Below are 20,933 nucleotides of genomic sequence, written 5' to 3'. Positions count from 1 at the left end.
AGAACTTGTGGATATCACTCTTTTCATCACTGTTCATTGTTTCAACAGATGGTCAACCATAACGGACCATAATTATCTCCCATGATCATTTCGACCATAGCAATACTTTCAGATGAGAAATTCAAAAGTTGCATAACATCAAATACCCTGGAAACTGACCATATCTTTCATATGATGCTATAACAGAACAAAAAAAATGGTCTCAATGTATTATATTCATTTCCGAAAATGAATATTCATAACAGAATGGATATTTATGACAGATGGTTGCAGCGTCTGCTGAATCGAAATGGCAAATGGCAATACAGGGTGAAAGAGGAAGCAGGACAATCTCTTGGAACGACCATCTACACCACCTGCCTCAGGGCCTGTTTCCCATAACGTTAAGGAGTCAGCAAAATTGAGATCCCATATTCAACTATTTCTGTAATACGTTTTTTTTTAAAAGAGAAACTATTTCTAAAATATTTGGAAGGTGAGGTCATACACCATTAGGTTTATTTTATATAGAAGGCATTTAGGATATGGAGAGAAAACATAAATTAGTGTTTAAAAAGTCAGACTAGGGTTCCAACCTGCCAGGGTCCCAAGCCTCCATCCTCTCAGTCACGGGCCAGCCCGAGTTGGAAGGATTTTTCAATACTAAAGTTGTAAAGTTCTAAAACTTATAAGAAAAAAGGAAGACTGATGCGAATCCAGGGGAATTGCCTAGTTCCCAATCTGATTCGACTCGAGCGAATCCCAAACTGGAGCAAATTTTTAAACATTGAATTTAATAATCACTTTGACTGCTGTGTTAGACAAACAATGTGATGGTATATAAAGAATAGGGCAAGCTTTATACAGGAAAATGTTGCTTGTGTGTACTGAGATTATTGTGTAAGTCTACCTGGTTTTATCTTGAACTTGAGGGAGTAAGGGTGCCTCTTCGAAATAAACTTGATAGGATGTTCAGTTGAGGGCCTATGTCTTTCTGTTGAGGATATCAGCTGCAAGGTCATCATAGAGATCCCAGAATTAATCCACAACTTCAGTGAATCATACAGGCTTCAGAGTAGCCACAAGAAAGAGAAACAAAAGGAAAATGTTAATAACAATATGTTTGTGGACCATTAAGACCCTAAAAGACTAAAGCAACAAGGGAAATTTACAATAATCCAATATGGACAATGGAAAAAATAGTGCATTGGTGTGACTATTGTCTAATGAAATGATGACAGACACATATGAAGAGCAGGACGCAACATTGGAGTCATGTCATGAACTGGTGGGTCCCACAATGCATCAATCATTCGCATTATCAGACGGAGGTGATGCCATTGGAGTCCGAATTTTCATAGTCTTTTGGATTATAGTAGATTTACCAGATTTGTTTGTATAATATCTAACCAGTTTGGTTACAAAAATCATAAAAGGGACTAGCAATGGAAAAACGGACCCCATGCAAAGATAAACGTACAAAATGAGAAATAGACCAAGTTTTCTCCCCAGTACTCATGGCATGAAGGAGCTACCTTTGGTGGATTCCAACCCCTTCCAAGCTCGGGGCACAGGAGAGAAAAGAAAATGGACCAGCATCAAACCCCAAGTTTACTAGCCTGAAGCAACTGAAGCCCCTTGAAATGTTGGCTTTGATATATAGTAGGAAAGATTCAGCTTTAAAACCAAATAAATAGATAAAATTCAGACTAACCTTCTCATCAAAGCGGAAAAGTGACTGATCAAAATATGGCGAAGGGCTCTGAGACTGGCAGTGGAAAGGCAGAAATGCCAACGTCTTCTTAACAAGCTGCACAAATGTAAAAGAAAAGAGCAACCAAAGATGAAGATATGGGGTGCAATTATAAATATAAGGTATGTAGAAGATTCTGACGTTTTAAAGACAAAAGGATTGGATATGTGAGTAGAATTTATTTGTTTTCTGCATTGGTTGGACGTATCAGTGAAAATTTCAACACTTGAATTTGGCATTATGTACTATTTAGTAGATAATTGCAAAAAACGTCAAGAAAGGACATCTAGGTAAAAGGTCCTCTCTCTCTCTCAATGAGAACGATATGTTTTTGTGTTATCTGGAATTCGCAACAGAATCCCACCAAAATTAGTGATACCAAGATTGCCAAAGCTATCAGAACTAAATTGCTGCTTTTCAATTTTTATCGTTCCAATTGGACCAGAAAGGCACAGAGCATTACATTATTGATAAGATTTGTAAGGACATTAAGGATGGAATGGAGTAACAAAAGGGGAGCAAAGTTGGGGAGGTTGACCATGTCTTTCTTTCGTTTCTCCCATTCTGTGCAATTTGTATCTAGTCATTTCCTCAATTGTAAGTTACAACCATTCTTTCTAATAAATGAGCTGTCATTTACAAATGGAAAAAGTTTATATAAGGTACAAACCTTATGGTGTAGAAGTAAGGTGCACATCAAAAATCCACTCGAAAATGTTGTTCCGACGTCAAAAAAATCTACAATAGATCATGCCAACCTCGAGATGTATGGATATGAATATATATATATATATATATATATATATATATATATATATATATATATATATTTCAAGCCCTAAAAATAGTGCATCTTGTAAAACATTATCTAGACCGTCCATTTTCAAAACTTTGAAAATTTTTAAGTATCTATAGATGTACTCGATTGGTCTAAGAAGGGTGAGGACCTTAAACTTTCCCTAATCCATGCCAAGCCCGCGTAAAGGAGGTAGGTTATGTTAGATAGGTAGCTAACGCGTAAAGGAGGTGGGTTATGTTAGGTAGACAGCCAATAAAAACTTCGCCATAACTTTCCATAAATCCTGAATCTACATTATTTGCTTACGCTGGTGCATTCCCCCGTAAGCGACGCGCTATACTGCAAAAAGATGTGGGGACTTACGGCCTCACTGAGGGTATAACCTTTGATAGAGCAGAATGGCAGATCAGGATTCATGTAGCCAACCCCAAATGGTTTGGGAAAAGGTTCTAATGATGATGATGATAATGAGATCTACTCAATCTACACCATTTGGGAGCATCCAATTTTCATTATTAGGGGTGAAATTAGATTTTTAAGCTATTGTAAGGGTTTTTGGTACTGGGAGTCTGGAACTGCATCTTTTAGTAAGATTTGGAGGTCCACCTTATTTTGATTGTTTAAGGCTATCACCTTATACAAACTGCACCCCAAATTTTTTAGACATTATTTTACATAGCTGTATAAGAACCCGCCCTTTGACTTTGTACCATCAGCCCTGTCCATGTCTATGCACCCGCATGAGATTATCCGAAACAAGTACAAAGAGATTATTTATTCATTAAAAAAAATAATAAGATAATGCAATTATATTACAACAGGTTATTACAATTTTTACAATATATAGGCATGTGTTATTGTAATTGCCATAATGCATATATATATATGTGCATGGCTTATATGTCGTACATATTTTGTAGGAAAGGTCAAACGCCTCAATTCTAGCAAATACCAAATGGTGCCTCCCACAAGCCCCAGCTCCTGAATCACAGAATGGAGGCTTTGTTTTAGAAGTTTCACTCATATAGGAAGGTTGAGCTCAGTAAACTTTCCTATTCTGTCATGTTTCACCTGATGATTTTTCTTTTTTGGTTAAATCAATGTTTGACCCATGAATTTTTTTCAATCGATCGTTAAACCCACAATTATAACTAATTTTACATATATCCTCATTGTTCCTTTGTTATATAAGTTAGCACATTACATTTCCTTGCTGTGCCTATGATCTAACCAACTAGACTTCATGGGAGATAAACAAGGTAAGCACAAAATCTGCAGGTCAACAAAATACCTGAGAAAAATTAGTGGCTTTGTTTTTCAGACATGCATCCTTTTGCTTCCTTAGTTGTTCAAGAGCATGGATATTATTTGAGTGGGACGATATGAAATTCATATATAATGGACTTCTGGATGGCGCACGGAAGTGATCACAATACTGCTCAAACAAATGGAAAAGTTCTTCTGCAGAATTCTGTATATAAAAGTAAATTACAATATAAATTGTTCCAAGGAAATTAAAGGAAAAAAAAACCATATCTTAATAATGGAAAGGGCTCCCAATTCGCAGCAGGTGAAGAGAAACATTACCTGGTAAAATGCAAGTATCTCAGTCGTCTCCATGTTATACACAGCAAAAAAAGCACGATATTGATCGGTATTCCGAGACATCTGGAAATTTGTCACGTAATGAGATAATGTAACATGGTTGTTGCTTATAAGAAAGGGAGTCTATATTATAAACCAACAGACTACGGAAAACTACACTTCATCGGGGCCATCAACATCCAATAAATGATGGATAGTGAAAGAAATTGAGAGGTAAAGACTGAGAGAGTGGCACCCACAAGACAGTCGACCCTGTGGGGTCCATTCTCTCTCCAATATATATTTTACTGGAGGGCGACCAGCCAATGGACTGTAGTCATCCAAATTCCACTAGACTCTAATATGCATTCCCTAAATATCGTAATTTAGTTCATCCTGAAGAAACACTATATCAATATCAAAATTTGTCATTCTAGGAATCAAGAAGGCTTACCCCTCCATCTACACTACAAAACCTGATTAGAAGATGATGGTGGTCGAGGAACTGTACCTGTTTGGGAAGATCAAATAGAAAGTCAGTTTATGCCCACTCAAGGACATCAAAGAAGAAAAGGAGGTCGGATTTTTGCAATTTTTTTTCGTTTTGGTAAAGAATGAAACAAAGTTATTGCACCTAAACTTCATCCCTGCTAGCACATTTTAGACATCTGAACCAAGCAAAGAGACCAAAAACCATGTGAGACTAGGCTAGGAAAAGCCAAATAATAATTTGAAGCTAAGGGGTGAATAGGCCACCAATTACTACTTTCCAAAGCATAGGTGAAGAGCAAATGCTTAAAAATGGCTTATGATAAATCATGTTCCAAACCCACCTTCCACATAACCAGGTCAACATAATCTTGGAAATGGAAATAAAACCTCTTCTTAAGCCGTTGAACCCTCTGAAACACAAATATATCAAATGATTATAATTAAGCATATCTTTATTAAGAGAACATATATATATATATATATATATATATGCACAAGGAGTGGGGTTTATGCATCAAGAGGATTAACTATTCAGAGATTCCTAACATGAACACTCAACCATAAATTACAGTATCATGTCACAATCATTGAACCAAAAGATGAGATGCATTTAAGGAAGATCATTAGCATTTGGAGTTGAGCACACCCATGATCTAGAAGTAAAGAAAGGAATCATTCTGTTGTTTGGTTGATGAAGATATTTCACTGAATAAACTAACTCTTCTCTGATAATAGTAATACTAATAAAAATTAAAAAAAAAATTTGTGCATGTTTGTATGGGATATGCTAATACACCACTTAATTGTTCCTTTACTGTTCCATACAGTATTGCCCTTTGAATGCAGAGAATCATTACTACCAAAATATTCAAGCTTCAGCAAGCCTAACTGAAGCTAATATGTTTCTAATTCGTGCTAATTATATAGGGATTGTCTATAAAAATATCATTTATCTTTTGTACATGGAGGTCACAATCCTTCCCACTCACTAGATGTCAAATTGGATGGCTTGGCTTGATTAGCAAAATCCGATAATTTTGTTTTGGACCTTTGTGTCTATTCAATGACACTCTCTATGTCTATTCAATGACACTCTTACAACCAGCCATTTTGAAATTTAAGGAACAAGAATGATTTTGACCTCCATGTACAAAAGATAAATGGTTTCTTGTATACAATCTCATTAATTTATCAGTCATGAGTATAAAACCAACCATTTAAAAACGTAGTCAAAACAAAGAATCCTTAGAAACCAATGATAAAATGTGGCTTGTCTCTATATGAATTGTCTCTTAAGCTTCGGCTTAGTGGTAGACATATCAGTTTGGTTGAGGGAGGCAATGGTTCAAATCCTTGAAGTTTATCCCAAAAATACCAAAGAAAGCTGAACTAGCCTTTTTTCTGGCTCCATGTGAATACATGAGAGAAGCACAAGTAGGTGAGTTGAAGTTCTGACTAATCTGGATAAATGCCAGCAAGCTCGCTTTCACACAAGTACCCAAGAAAGCATTAATGAAGTCTTCTCCATAACATTATCAAGGGCACTCATATGAGTAGTGGATTTATGATAAATCTTTCCTAGCTTCTCATTTACCAATTGGACATTGAGCAAAAAAAATTTTTTTTTGCATTGGGCGAGGGAACTTTTATCTTGCACACTCAAATTAGTAAAGATCGAACATATGAAAATGGTACAGATTCAAATGGATCTTTGACATGAATTGCTGAAGCGTAACTCATTTGCCATGTCAAATTCAATATTAAATCCAGAAAAAATTGGATCTTCAATTTCAGTTTCACAGAACAAAGTACTTCTTGAAGATTTCTGAAATTCTGACCAACAAATTAATTTGATTACAGATAGAGATCTCAACAACCAACCAGAGAATGATCTGTTTCTTCATTCCATATTCCTCGAAAAATAAATGAAAGCAAGCGCTGTTTGATACCACTCAAGAAAGCACCCCCTTGCGTAGGCTGATCAAGTTGCATAGAACTATTATCCTGACAAATGGAAGACTCTTCTTGTTTACCTTTGTCTAAGGGTACAAATCCCTGCATGATACAACACAGTTAGCACATGATGACAACAGATACAAAGACAAACTTCCATTATAAAAAGTTGATTGCCAAACACAAGTTTTCCTAAATTGAAGCCCATTTCTCTTTCATATATTTCATATACATTCAGAAGAAATGTCCAAAACAAACAAGTATGGTGAAATAAATTATAAATAAATGCACAAACTTCATTAACCCAGCAAGCATTCAACTGGCTAAGTAACAGCCAAGCAACTTTTCAACCCGCCAGAACAGACTTCCACTTAAGAGAATCAAAACTGCTTAAATTTTATCACAAAAGGAGAAGTCCGGGTCCACACCCACTTGGCATATCATATTAGTGACCCACATGGCATCTACTTATGAATAACTAACTATAAAATACAAAAACTCCCACACCCAGCCCACTTCAACTTTGCAGCTTATGGGTGTAATTTTTGGATGCCTGAGTCCAAAGTAGAGTTGCTTGGCATAGACAACAACCTGCCTGAAGAGCCAGGTAAAGAAGTGGAACACATCGTTTTTCTTTACATGTATGTTCCCACAGATATAGGTGCAAGAACTCTGTTAACAGAGAGACAGAAAAAAGTATGGGAGGTGGTACTGCTTTCATAACATGACACTACCGATATTTTTAGGACATACCCCTCATGATAAGCAACACACATAACAAACCAATGAATTATAGACCACACAGACAAATTACTATTCTTCGCTTAAACACTGACTATGTAACATTCCCCCTTGAGTGGGTGACACTGGTAAATAAGAATCTCGCACTTCCCGAACTTAAGTGGAATATAGACCAACTAATCTTCAGCCTTTACATAGGCAGTGCATGTCCATCGCATTAGAGCTCACTATCACTACAACAGCTCAGCCCAATGGCTCGTGTTTTGACTGCTTGATTTTCTCTGTGCAGGCTCATAGGGTATTCAAGTTTCACACCAATTTACTCCGTAAAAGCCTTTAGCCAATTTCACAAGCTGTAGACCCCCTTGTTGTGCTCTGTCATGTATTGCACCAGCACTAGACCTGTCAACTAATTATTGTTCTTCCAACTTACTAAATTTCCATGAAGGAGACAATGAGAACCAGCAGTAGATCACTTACATCAGGGAGATCCAATGTAATACGCATCAGGATAGCCCAAGAGATTACAAATTTATTGAACAAATATTTTCCCTAAACAGAAAGGTCTTCAAGTGCATCGTTAGTAGTTTCATGGCATTCATATGAGATGAACATAGGCCATTTACACTAACCAACTAAGAGCATAAGTGATGTCTACACGTGTCATATTAACTATACTAGGCTTTGACAACTCCCTAGGTACTCAATGTTAGTAGTTTCATGGCATTCATATGCGATGTACATAGGTCATTTACACTAACAAACTAAGAGCATAAGTGATGTCTACGCGTGTCATAGCTAGGTAAATGAGTTGGTAATCATATTAACTACACTAGGTTTTGACAACTCTCTAGGTACTCAATAGCATCCCTTGTGCCAAGCTGAAGTTTGCAATTCACTTAAGTAGGAAACTGATGGGTTTAGAACGAGTCTTCTCAGTTTCCACTAGGAGTTCCAAAGTATTTCATTTGAGAAATGAGTATACCATGATCAGACATGGCCACCTCTATACCAAAAGCTCAATCCACCAAGGCCATTTATGCTGAAGACATTTCTAAGTGCATCTTTTATTCTTCCATATAGGAATGGTCGTCCCTTAGAATATCAACGGAGAACAACACAGTTTTGGGCCCTTCCATCTTGAGGAACAATGAGTAATTACATATTCCAAAGCTGAGAGATGTCCAAGCTGAATGTGTCAAACCAAACCATTGATAACCACTTCAAACTATGTACAAAGCCCATTCCACATGCTTGTGCTAGACTGCTATCCAGAGAATCAACACATGTAGACTTGTTCCTCCACATTTCCGTGTAAAAATGCAACCTTCACATTGAATAGTACTATCCAAATGAGTAGTGTCGAGGTTCTGTCCTCAAAAATAATTACGTAGACTACCTAAAAGGTGACTGTAAAAGAAGGGGACAGTAACTTGTTAAAGGAGACAACATTTCCAAGAGAAGGAAAATACTCTAATGGTATGGGACAACCCAAGACAAGTGAATTGAATTTTGAAAACCAGGAACCTAAACAATCTTTGATGGAAGGAGTTAGTAGAAGATGCAAACCCACTTACTGAAATGCTAGTTAACATAGTCAGGTTGGAAGATTCAACCTATGTTTTTAAAGAAATGGCATTATGCCATGGTAATGGCCAAAAATGGGTCACCATTATATCAACCACTATCCCAAATTTTTTGAACTGTGACAAACAATAAAATTTAATAAATGGGGTCACGTTCATACCATGGCCAAGGGGGAGTTACTGGCATATTGAGCATCATATCAGGTATTCTGAGGTTTTTTAAAAGTTGGGTTCAGCAAGAGCAGAGAGCTTGACAAATTCATTTCATCCTTGAACCCTGAGTTAATTGAAGGAATTGTCACATAGTTGGAGGCAGAAGCAGGAGTGGGAGCAGTGGATCATTGCTTGCTAGGAGTTCCCAAGTTTGGGAGCACCATAAGGGCAACCCTACAATAAATATATAAAAACAGAGAAATCTAAAAAAAATTGAATTGCATTTTTTTTAAAAGTATTGAGATGCAAAATTAATATATTAAAAATATCTTTAGCTATACTTAAATTACTTTTCCTTAAATAAAATTTGAGAGTAATAACTAATTTAATTCATCATTATCATATATAAACCCTTCACAATAATACACTAAACATATTTATTTGATGTTAAATTGTAAACAGTAATAGAGGCTATTATTTCGGTGATATCATAAGAAAGCCATTCCTTTTTCTTCATATATGCTCCTCCATTTTATTTTAAAAGAAAAAAGAAAGTGTGATCAATAATTATTGCTTTCTTTTTTATCGAAATACAATAATTGGTTTCATTTTTTATGGATATGTATTTATTGCTTTCTTTTTTTATATTAGCATGCATTTTATTGTTTCTTTGAAGACTATAGATGTGTTAGCATGTTGACTGACTCTTAGTGGGTTGGGATCGCGCACCCCCAAAATGGTATCCTTGTCAAAGGTGTGTAAAACATGTTAAACCAACTCCTATTGGCTTGGGATTGCACTCCCCTAAAATAGGATCACAGCCAGATTACGATCCCACTCCATGAGAATGGGATAGCATTCCTGGCCAGGATCACGACCCAGGTTAGGAGATCCCAGTATCTAAGGATCCTAGTTGGACTCAACATTTGAGCTCTTCCCTTTAATGTTTGTTTGACAGCTTCTGTGACATCTCAGCCGTCATCCTGTTTTCAGTAATCAATGAAAAATACACTGTTACGCTATGAACCCAACTTGCAACTCATCTACCCCACCTCTTATAGATCCTCACCATGCATCTGTTTCAGTTACATAACCTGAACATGAGGATTTGTTGTACATAACCTGAACATGAGGATTCGTTTTATACTTTCGTGTCCTAACAAATTTGTTGTGGCCTTTTCATAACATATCTTGATTCATATAGAATGAAGAACCAAAAAGGGGCAAACGATCCATTATAAAAAACAGTCAATATTAACTAAACTATTATAAACCTACTAGCAATAGCATGTATTATTCTTTTCCTCTATATAATCATGAATTTTTTAAGTCAAGTAATAAGTTAGTTGTTCCATGCCTTTTACTACTCCAAACTTTCCTTCTTGAATGTTTTGTCAAACAATCCAGAATTATCAGCTAAAGAAAACCAGCTGAGGAGAAAATCACATCTCCGTCTTTGCAAAAAAAGTCCTCAGAAATTAATAACATGATTGGCAACTAGCCTCACAAATCCATGAGTCTTAAAGAGATGTTTTCCCTATGCCTGATGTCCAATACCACTAATGTGAAGATCGGTGAATGTTCTTACGACTCAAACTCTAAATAGAATATGAAAATTTCCTACATAGTTCTAATAATTAGTTAAGGATTAGATTTCTGTGAAAGAGAATGGGCACTTTAAAATTGCATGGCTATTTTGCATTGGGTGCTGTTTGTATAGAGCAGATGCTCTAAACAATCAAATTACAGCCCACCTTCAAATAATGTCGAGAAATGTGGTTTCAATACTGGGAGTCTTTGTGGCAGCGTTAAAATATATTTTCATCTTTAATTATAAAATTTAAAGCTTCAAAAATAGTGTAGATCGAGCGGATCTATGAAAATCTTGAAAATTCACAGTCCAAAAATGCATTACAAGATGCACTATTTCCAAAACTTGAAATCCATTTTTTCTCATGTCCATGCATCTTGATGTCGAGATTATCAACCTCTTCTAGTGAAATTTTTGAGGTGAGCTCTAATTTGATTGTTTAGAGCCTCGGCTCTATATAAACGTTTTCATTTTGCATTTCCAAAGCCAAAAATTTTACACAAGATTGTATATTGAGAGGAAGGGCACAAAATGCATTAAATAGAGTTCATTCCAAATATTCGTCATATTGATGCTCCATGAATCAAGTAAAACAAATTCATAGTTCAACTTGGGCTAAAGAAACATAGCAGGTTTCTGTTAAGAAAAGGAAATCATCCCCACAAACAGAAAAACTACTTCACTTGCCTGAGTATGAGAGTTCAGGAAAAGTTCATCATCCTCTTGACAAAACTGTCCAATTGCCCGCACATCCACAAGATGGCCAGATGCTCGAATTTGGAGAATATATATCATTTGGTAACGGATAGACATGATCGACAACAAATCATCATACAGAAAAACCCCAGAGTTATGGGCCAAATTGACAAAGTCATTGCGGAAAGTCCTCTCATCCATGATGACACCATCTTCCATTCTGGCATTTTCCACAAATATTTTTAAGAGAAAGATCTCACATTAATATAAGTGGTTCGATGTCTTACATATTTCAGTTTTGCTCAATATTTTTCTTAAAATGTTAAAACCATATCAGTGTTCAAAAAGTCAACGATCTAGAACAGGAACCGCCAATCTGGATCAGATGCAACCGTACCGATTCTTTAAATTTGTATAAAATAACATGTACAAAACATATAACAAGCAGGTGAAATGGTTCATTCGGCAGATCAATGGACACTCGTTTTTAGGGGATAATGGACTGTCAAGATAATGTGTTACAATATACACTATTTTTAGGGCTTAAAATCTTTTTTTTTTTTCACAACCATAATGGTCAAGTAGAAATGATCGATTTGAAGGTTTTCCGACGCCAAAACTACAATTTTCAGTGAGTTATAAGGTGAAGCTTTATTCATTTTGGTAGGGATGCAGCCCCATCAAACCATTTTCCTTTACTTTATTCACACTTCATAGCATTATTTACACATGTAATTTATAACAATTGCCCCGTACTTTTCATAGATATAGCAAATAATATGAATAATTGAATTTAGTATCATGTTACAATTATACCTTATGACCTCAGTAATGGTAACCTTAAAAGTTGGATATTTGCTATCCTATTAATTTTTAAATGTTATTATTCACTATTTGTAATCAATTTTACTAGTAAAAAAATTGCATAATTGATAGTAAATATAAAAAGGTGCAGTTTGTATAGAGCTGAGGCTCTAAACAATCAAATTAGAGCCCACCTTCAAATAGTATCGAGAAATATGGTTTCAATACTGGAAAGTTTTGTGATAGCCTTAAATTATATTTTCATCGTTAGTTATAAAATTTAAAGCTTCAAAAATAGTGTAGATCGAGCAGATCTATGAAAACTTGAAAATCTTGAAAATTGACAATCCAAAAATGCTTTACAAGATGCACGATTTCCAAAACTTGAAATCCACTTTTTTCTCATGTCCATGCATCTTGATGTCGAGATGATCAATTTGATGATATTTGGGCATCAAAACAACCTCTTCTAGTGAAAATTTTGAGGTAGGCTCTAATTTAATTGTTTAGAGACTAGGCTCTATATAAACTTTTCCCAATATAAAAATACTAGATAAAATAATAATTAATTAATGATATTCTAATACTATCCAGGCATAATCTTCTTTTTTATTAATATTTATTTATTAATAACAAAAATTTCAATTGTTGTTGTTTTTGTTGTTTTTTTTTTTTTTTTTTTGTTATTATTTATTAGTATTATCAAATTCGTGTTTGTTTCATTAATTATCTTTTAATGAAATATATCATTGCAATATTAAAAACTTCTTGATGACATATTTATTTTAACTGCGCTTAATATATATGGAAAAGTTTATATAAGAATGGAACCTTAAAATGTAGAATTAAGGTGCACCTCAAAAATCTATTGGAAAAGGCTGTTTTAATGTTGAATAACCCTCTAATAGATAATCTCAACATCAAGATGTATGATTACGAAAAAAAAAAGATTTCAAGTCCCAAAAATAATGCATCTCACAACACATTATCTAGACCATCCATTTTCAAGATTTTTATATGTTTATAGATCTACTTGATTTGAAGCATTTTTGGAGTTTAAAATTTTATAATTAGAGATGAAAATTGATTTCCATGGCCATCCTAAGAATTTATGACAACAAAATTACATGCTATGATAAAATTTGGAGGTGCCTTAATTTGATTGTCTAAGATTGCAAGTATATATATATATATATATATATATATATATATATATATATATATATATATATAGAGAGAGAGAGAGAGAGAGAGAGAGAGGCGAAGTGAATAGTGTTGTTGCCCCACAACGGCTCTCGTAGATCCGTTCTGGTTTAGCGTGAAAAATTGACTGCAAACAATCGATTTTCCCCGCTATCCAAAAATCCAATGCAATCAATTTTTTCCCACTGTCCAAAACAATCGGACGGTGGTGAGCCTATTGGCGAAAACAATGTTCGTTTTTGCCTATAGGATGGGAATATCATAGGATTTTATGCAATGCATGGCCACTCACCAGTATGTGTGTGTATATATATGTGTGTGTGTGTTTTTTTGTGTGTGTGTAGAAAGAGAGAGAGAGAGAGAGAGCAAGAATGGTGATGAAACATGGAAAAAACATGATAGAGAGAAAGAGATAAGAAGTGCAAGAAAGACAAGACTTAATAAATTTTGAGAGGCAGATGGGGGGAGTGATGGATGTTCAAAATTTTAAATTTTCCTCATTATCTTGAATTAGAGTAAAAAATACCCTTTTGTTTAAAACTCCAACATAAAAAAATATAAGGGAAATAAAGAAAAGAAGAGGCATTCACAAAGGGTTCTTACTTTATCATATGTTATTTTTGGCATTGCTAAGCCTTAAAAATGCTTGTGTGTGTGAGTGTGTCTGAGCACATATATATTGATGCAGGACAAAATTATTCTTATTATTTAATTTTTATTCAATTTCTAAGGATCTATATTTTAATTTTAGTATTTAGGATTTATTTTTAGGTTTTTAAGTGCTCTATGGATTTTGGGATTTTTTCATATTTTTTCTTTACTATTCATTGGGTACTATTCACAATTTACTATTCACAAGGTTAATTTTCATTAATGAATTTTGTGATTGATTTCGATCATTAATGAATTTTGTGATTGATTTAGGACTTTTGGGTCATTTTATTCTTTGTATGGACATTTGATGTCCTTGAACAATTGAATGAACATTAGTTAACAGGTATGTGGGGCCCTTGAGTGGTTACTCCACATCATTTTTCAGAATTAAAAAAAAAAAAAAAAAACCTAGGCTTCTGAAACCCTAGCTTGAGGTGTGTGTTTGGCTTGTTTTCTAGCTGATTTTACTATTTTTATCAACCTTCCTGCATCAAATTGGTATCAAAGCTCATAGTTTCTTCAACAACATAGCTGGGAAACTACAGTTAAGCCTGGGGTTCACTGATCTTGGCCAAGTTTTGCCAAATCAGCCTAGATCTTGTTGTTTTTAGCTAGTTTTTGTTGAATATCTGCCTAGAGGAGTCGTGGAAGGGGGATTTTCGCACATCCAGTCCGTGATACCAGAAAGGAAGAAATTGAGGAACTTAAAAGGCAGGTTCAGCAGCTGGCACAGCAGTTTGTGAGCATCATTCATGAGCAAGAAAATGATCTTCCCCCCAAGAAGATGTCGAGTACACCTCCGTGCCTCACGTGAAAAGTCGACTGCAGAGAAAAGTGATATAAGACCCAGACGTGGGGAACATGACTCTAGGGTTTTCGATTTGAAGGAGGACATCCTTGATTTCGACATAGTTTTTATCCAAAATCATCAAGTTGCATATTGGGATTTGCCACCAATCTTCGATATATGGTTAAATGAACAACATGATCTCTTAAAGATCCAATCTATTATAACGATCAAGGTGAAGATGAAGATGTTTTGAAAGAGGATCTTGCTCGTGAAGAATATGAAGAGAAGGAAATTGGGGGACAGCTCAAAATCATGGCCACTGAAGATCTCAAGGGTATCAAAGAGGTGGAGCATTCAAGAGATTTAGGGCATTGGAATCAGAATAGCATAGCAGAAGCGTGGACGACTAATAAACCCAAATTGTGGCCCAGGCTTCAAAGAGTAATTGAATAGATGTTACGAGAGCCTCTAAAGGCTAGAAAATTGAGTTTGAAGTTTCCTATGCAATTTTCAATGCAAGTTTAGGGATAGCCAAATTTTGATAAGTTTGTTTCTTCAATTCTTTACGATCCATTCGGGAGAATTTAGGTGTGGCACCAATAGGCAATGAGATGAGAAAGAGTAGACTTAGGTGGGCTAGCCATGTGTGGTGCAGACCAAGTACATCACCTGTTAGGAGGTGCGAGTTAGTTCAAGTGGAAGGACTGAAAAGGGTAAGGGGTGGGCCCAAAAGGATGGGATTGGACCTAGTTCGAAAAGATATGGGAACTTGACCTCACCAAGGGTATGGCCTTTAATAGACAGAATGGCGGACCAGGATTCATGTAGCCGACCCTAATTAATTGAGAAAAGGCTATGATGATGATGATGTTCCAATTCCTTACTATACATTACCAGAATCCATTTCTTAAAGATTACTTTCTTACCACAAATAAGATTTGAGCCAACAAAGAAAAAGAAGGTTGACGAAGGTGGTTTTGATGCTAAATTCATCTTAACACTAGGGGAGAATGATGTAGGACAAATTTATTCTTATTTCTATTTTTTATTCAATTTCTGAGGATGTATATTATAATTATAGTTGTAAGATTTCTTTCTAGGGTTCTTTATATATTTACCATTCACTGAGTATTGTTCACTAGCTACTATTCATAGGGGTAAAATTATAATTATGAATTTTGTGATTAATTAAGGACGTCTAGGTCATTTTATTCTTTGTATGGGTATTTAATGTCCTTGAACAATTGAATTAATATTATTTAAGAGGTACAAGGGGCCCTTGAGTGGTCATTCCACTGATTTTTCAAAATTAAAAAAGAAAGAAAACCTTAGGCTGTGGAACATGTGTGTTTGGCTTGTTTTCTTCCTGATTTTAATATTTCTATCAAGTTTCCTGCATCATATATGTATCTACAATACATTGAAATCATTGAATCGCTTATTACAATTGTAATAACTCAATAAATCTAAGATCAAACCAACCACAAAGAGCAAAGGAAACTAGTAATAACAAATCCAAAATTAAATGTCAACGCCATATGACTAAATTTACTAACTAACGGCTCAATGCTGGGTCCGATGCCACTATCCTCTTATAGCCTCTCTTGATAGTTCACAGTGAATCCAATTAAAAAAAATTAGATTGAGGGCCTACCTTGGACAACATATCAAAGATCCCTATAAAACTCAGGCATCACCCCAACTCCTAACCTCTGAAAACAACCAATCACAAGGGAATTGAGGTTGCTAGCAATATCTCAATGATGCCAGATATCTAAGAGAAATTGTCTGACAAAGATTGACTGTGGAGATTGGCAGCCCATTTTATGTTGTCTGCTAGGAAGAAAGAGTGGAACAGGATGACGACTTTGAGGCCCAACTCGAGCATGCAAGAAGGGCAATGGAATATGAACCGCTAACAGAGTTGTATGGGGGGATCGGGGGAAGAGGTCCCAAAGGTCCAGCACTAGTGGGACCAGGGTCCTCGGGGTCAAGGGCCACATCAAGGCACGTCGTAGAGTATACTAGATCATGTGCTCCTAGTTTGTTTAGAAGCACAAGTTTCATGGAGAAGGGTGTTGGACTACGAGCACAGGCTATGGGGGGCAGGGATCACAGGCATATTCCACTATTATATTCACTGGCCTTCACTGCTTTCTCAGGGTCCAATCGACCCATACCTTTCTAAGCCCCCGGCTAGTAGTAAACCTCAATAATGCTGAAATCTAGGAGAACATTCTAGGCAGAGATGGTCCAAGGAATGGGTGCCACAACTTGACGGTTCCATTCTCACAACTTCTAGATTAAACACTCAAAAAAAAATGACAGATATCTAGTCCCCAGAGTAGTATTTATATCCTGTCAAAATGTATGCGCTCTCCATTACTATCCATATATCTAATGCATCAAGAAAAGTCATAGCTCACTGAGCAAATAACCTGTCAAATCACTTAAACTCTAGGATGCCTACATTGAATCTCATCCCAATCCAACTCAGATAAACTATACTTGCAGCAAATAACCTCCCTCCATAATACTCCACTCTCCTCTCCCACTAAAGGCAAAATTGCCAAAGAAGGCAAAATTGCCAAAGATATGGAATTCGCCTCCCAAATCTTCTGAATACCTTGTATATGTGACTTGAGTCATCGTCATTTACTGTTTATGCCTTAGACTTCATATCTCTATATAAATTGGGTAATACGTAATAGACATATACATTCTTCCTACTTGCTATTTTAATCCTAAATTTATTAATTGTTTATATGACAATATACAAAGACATTCCATAGGGCATATAAATATATAATTCATTCAAAAAATGCAAAATTAATTTCTAAACTTTTGTGATTCATATCCTGCATGGAATCTCAAGCACCAATCTGATGCTACAAGTTAGGCAGACCTCAAAACAAGTGACCTATGTAACATTTTTCAGCAATAGCATTGTTCACTTATCACTTGAGAAATCGTCATTTACCATGTAGTATTAATGCATCAGATTTCAGGTCTCCAATTCTCCATATAAATTGGGCAAAGAGTAATCGAGTACTAAGTACATTCTCGCTACTTTTGATTCTAATCACGTAAGGATATTAATTCCTCAGTTTTTTTACAAAACTAGTTTACTATGACTTATCAAAAGTTTATACAACAATACAAAAGACAAACCATATAGCATATAAATATATATTCCTCCATAATATTTTCTTAATATTTTTCTAAACTTCTTAATTTATTTCCTGCTTGAAATCTCAAGCACCCACCCGATGCTTACAAGCTAGTCAGAAACCCCAAAACAAGTGGCCCATGTAACATTTTTTTTTTTTTTAATTAACTTGACATATATGTCTATGCAAAATCACATGAGTGCACACAAGAAGTCATCACGTAATAAAACAAACCTCACAAGGTGAAGTGTTATCTTCTCTATTACGGGGACTCCATGAATTGCTCCTTCAGTGACAGGTGCATCAAGAATCTGGGAAGTTGAAGTGGCAAATACACCAAAGTGGTTGCTTTCCATATATAGAAAAAAGTCTTTGCTAATCGACTCATTTCCAGATGCAAGGTTGATGCAATAGAGCTGGGTGAAATAGCTCTCAAACCTCTTTGCTTCAGGGGGCAGACCATGTGATTCACAATCATCTCCCTTGCATGAATATGACAACCATGTTGGTCGATAAACTATCAATTCCTGATTATTCCTACTGAAACTTATCAAATACTGGCCATCATCAGTGAATTTACGGAAGGAATAGTCTGGACAATCAACATCATAGATGGTATAACTTGGGACCAAGTTCTCATAAAATTGTCTGGACCTGTGTACCTGTCATCCACAGTAATCTGGTTAAGTTCTGAAATTTTACTGAACAACACCACCAGTTAATAACAATAAGGACTCTTGAAATCTATCAAAACACAATCAGAAAAATGTGAGCTAATGGTTAATGATATACCATATTATTGATGCTTCGTAGTTTGCAAGTTTTCATGCGTAAATCTCAACAGAATAAAAAACAAACGGCCCTCTATGCATCCATCATTTTTAGGGAAACAACACCTAGAAATATCAGTATAATGATTGGATGAAAACAGTATGCAGGATTTATTTTTCGAATGATGTAATATACTAGAATTGTCTTGCTAAAAAAGAAACTCCTACTAGTTGGATCTTCTATGCCAAACTGTCCTTCTAAAATAGTGAGGAGCATCATATTTGAAGCAACTAATTCTACGATTAAACTTCCTTATGCAATGCATTTGTCACAGTAACATCCTATTTAGTAATCAGTAAAAGTTTTCAAAGTGCTATATTGCTTTCTGATAAGAAAGTTATTAATTTATTATACCGATAGAAGAAATAGAAATGCCAAAGCATGTCACAAAGGAAAGGAACTCTACAGCATGGACTGAAGTAAGGGTTAGGGCACATATGAATTTGTCAAACAATTAGACATATCAGTAGCTCCCCCATGGAGACGAGAAACCTCCAACCAACTAAAACAGTAACTGCATCCTTGAATTTCTCAAGCTATCCAATTAATCCTAAATTTATTAGAGAAAAAAGGAAAGAGGAAAATATCATATTTCATCTCTCAAGTATGTTATCCAAAATATGAAACTCAGTCTCAATATTTCTTTTCTTCTTTCGGGCTACAACTTAATAGAACACCATGTAGGAGAGGGGAGGTGGCAGATTGCAAATATTCAAAGGGTTCATGGCACCTAGAAACCACAATTGCGGCGTCATCCCCAAGGGAAATCCAAATGTAAAAACAATCATGGAGTTAAAACACCATAACATAGATTGAGAAAATATAGTTTAGACTGTGTGCAACCGAAAACATCTACACTTTGCACATCCCTCCCTCATCAGCACTCTGTGCACTTCCACCTCATTCTTCCATACTATATTAGAACAAGTGCCAAACCCCGACTTCCCCAGAGATATAATGCATGTGATAATACCCATAAACACTTAAAAGTCATATATCCTTCACTAAACCTACGCACATTAAATTTAATGGAAAATTCCAATATGGTACATATCAGTTGCCGTAAGATAACCATTTCATAATTCATCAAACAGAGAGTAATCTCAACTCAACGCTTAACATAACCACCAAAAGAATGAGGACCTAATACAAATTTATTAAACATCAAACTATTTCTGCTTTTAGTTTTATAGTCAACCTATATCTGTCGTTAAGGGTAAAAGTAATGCAAATTTAATTTTTCTCAGAGCCGATGAAATCATGAAATAACTTAAGTGCAATTAATTACCACTAACCAACAACAACCCACAAAAATAAATAAATAAATAATCCAATAAATTCTTCTTCTGAGGGGTTGGGGGGATAAATAGATAATCAGACTAATAGATAATTGCATTCTTCAGCCAGCGCAATTCTAGCTAGGATCTGCATAGATAAATAAATATGTATAATGAAAAGAGAACCATCTAGGCATGCTATAAAACAACACAGAATCCATTCTGAATACTATACTCGTATACTAACATTCAGGACATAGATTAACTACAAGGAAGAAAAGTACAAATAAAGATGAAGCACAAAAGAAATTCCCAACAATGTGAAGCGCCATCATAAATCTGGATTTCTTCCAAAAAGCAAAGAAAGCGAAATCAACCAATTACAAAAGAAAAACAACAAAAAGTACCCAAGTAAAGAGAGAGCAAAATCAATATGATAAAAACAGTGACAAACAAAAACAACAGAAGGACCCAAATAGAGAGAGAGAGAGAGAGAGAGAGAGAGAGCATACGCTTGTGCCTGAGCGGGGAGACGAAATCTGACGAGAAAAAATCCTAGCAACAATATTGTTGCTAGCGTGGAACATCAGTACTGTAACAGAATGTTAAACCTTGAAACCAAAATCCTACCCTACTAACAAAATGGAAATGCATCTGCAACATCACCACTCTATTTCCATGGCTACAACAATGTGTCGAACCGAATTTCATAAGAAATCAGCCAAATGTCTGTTACGAAAGAGAGAGAAAGCAACACAAATACAAAGAGTTAGAGAGAGAGCAGCACACAAACTAGAGAGAGAGAGTGCGACAGAGCAAAAGACGGCCCCCTCTGCTGTGCACCGATGACTATGGGACTTATTATGGTATTTATCCG

The 20,933-nt window shown here is 35.6% G+C and overlaps 1 protein-coding gene across 9 annotated transcripts; it reads right to left on the bottom strand.

Annotated features, from left to right (window-relative positions):
* Positions 1–5: 5 nt before the first annotated feature.
* DET1 (light-mediated development protein 1 / deetiolated1 (DET1)) lies at positions 6–20,919 on the bottom strand. 9 transcript variants are annotated; one of them, XR_016040591.1, is made up of 11 exons: positions 20,569–20,919; positions 18,183–18,610; positions 11,319–11,547; positions 6,489–6,662; positions 4,949–5,017; positions 4,570–4,626; positions 4,119–4,199; positions 3,823–4,002; positions 1,515–1,789; positions 890–989; positions 6–368 (listed from the first exon to the last, which is right to left on the bottom strand). XR_016040591.1 is itself a non-coding variant. In XM_088846570.1 (11 exons), exons 1-11 carry the CDS (start codon positions 20,641–20,643, stop codon positions 217–219), a joined length of 1,878 nt encoding a protein of 625 aa, XP_088702696.1. In that variant the 5' UTR covers positions 20,644–20,919; the 3' UTR covers positions 6–216. The 9 variants fall into 9 exon arrangements, 5 of the variants coding, with proteins under 5 accessions (XP_088702696.1, XP_011625180.1, XP_020525852.1 ...); XR_966830.3 differs by having other exon boundaries at positions 890–1,047; positions 1,694–1,789; XR_016040592.1 differs by having other exon boundaries at positions 3,823–3,966.
* Positions 20,920–20,933: the final 14 nt, after the last annotated feature.

Source organism: Amborella trichopoda, chromosome 9, assembly GCF_054954075.1.
Source record: "Amborella trichopoda isolate Santa Cruz 75 chromosome 9, AtrichopodaSantaCruz75HAP2 v2.0, whole genome shotgun sequence".
In the NCBI taxonomy this organism is placed as follows: Eukaryota; Viridiplantae; Streptophyta; class Magnoliopsida; order Amborellales; family Amborellaceae; genus Amborella; species Amborella trichopoda.
This window is presented reverse-complemented; position numbering and strand designations above follow the sequence as displayed.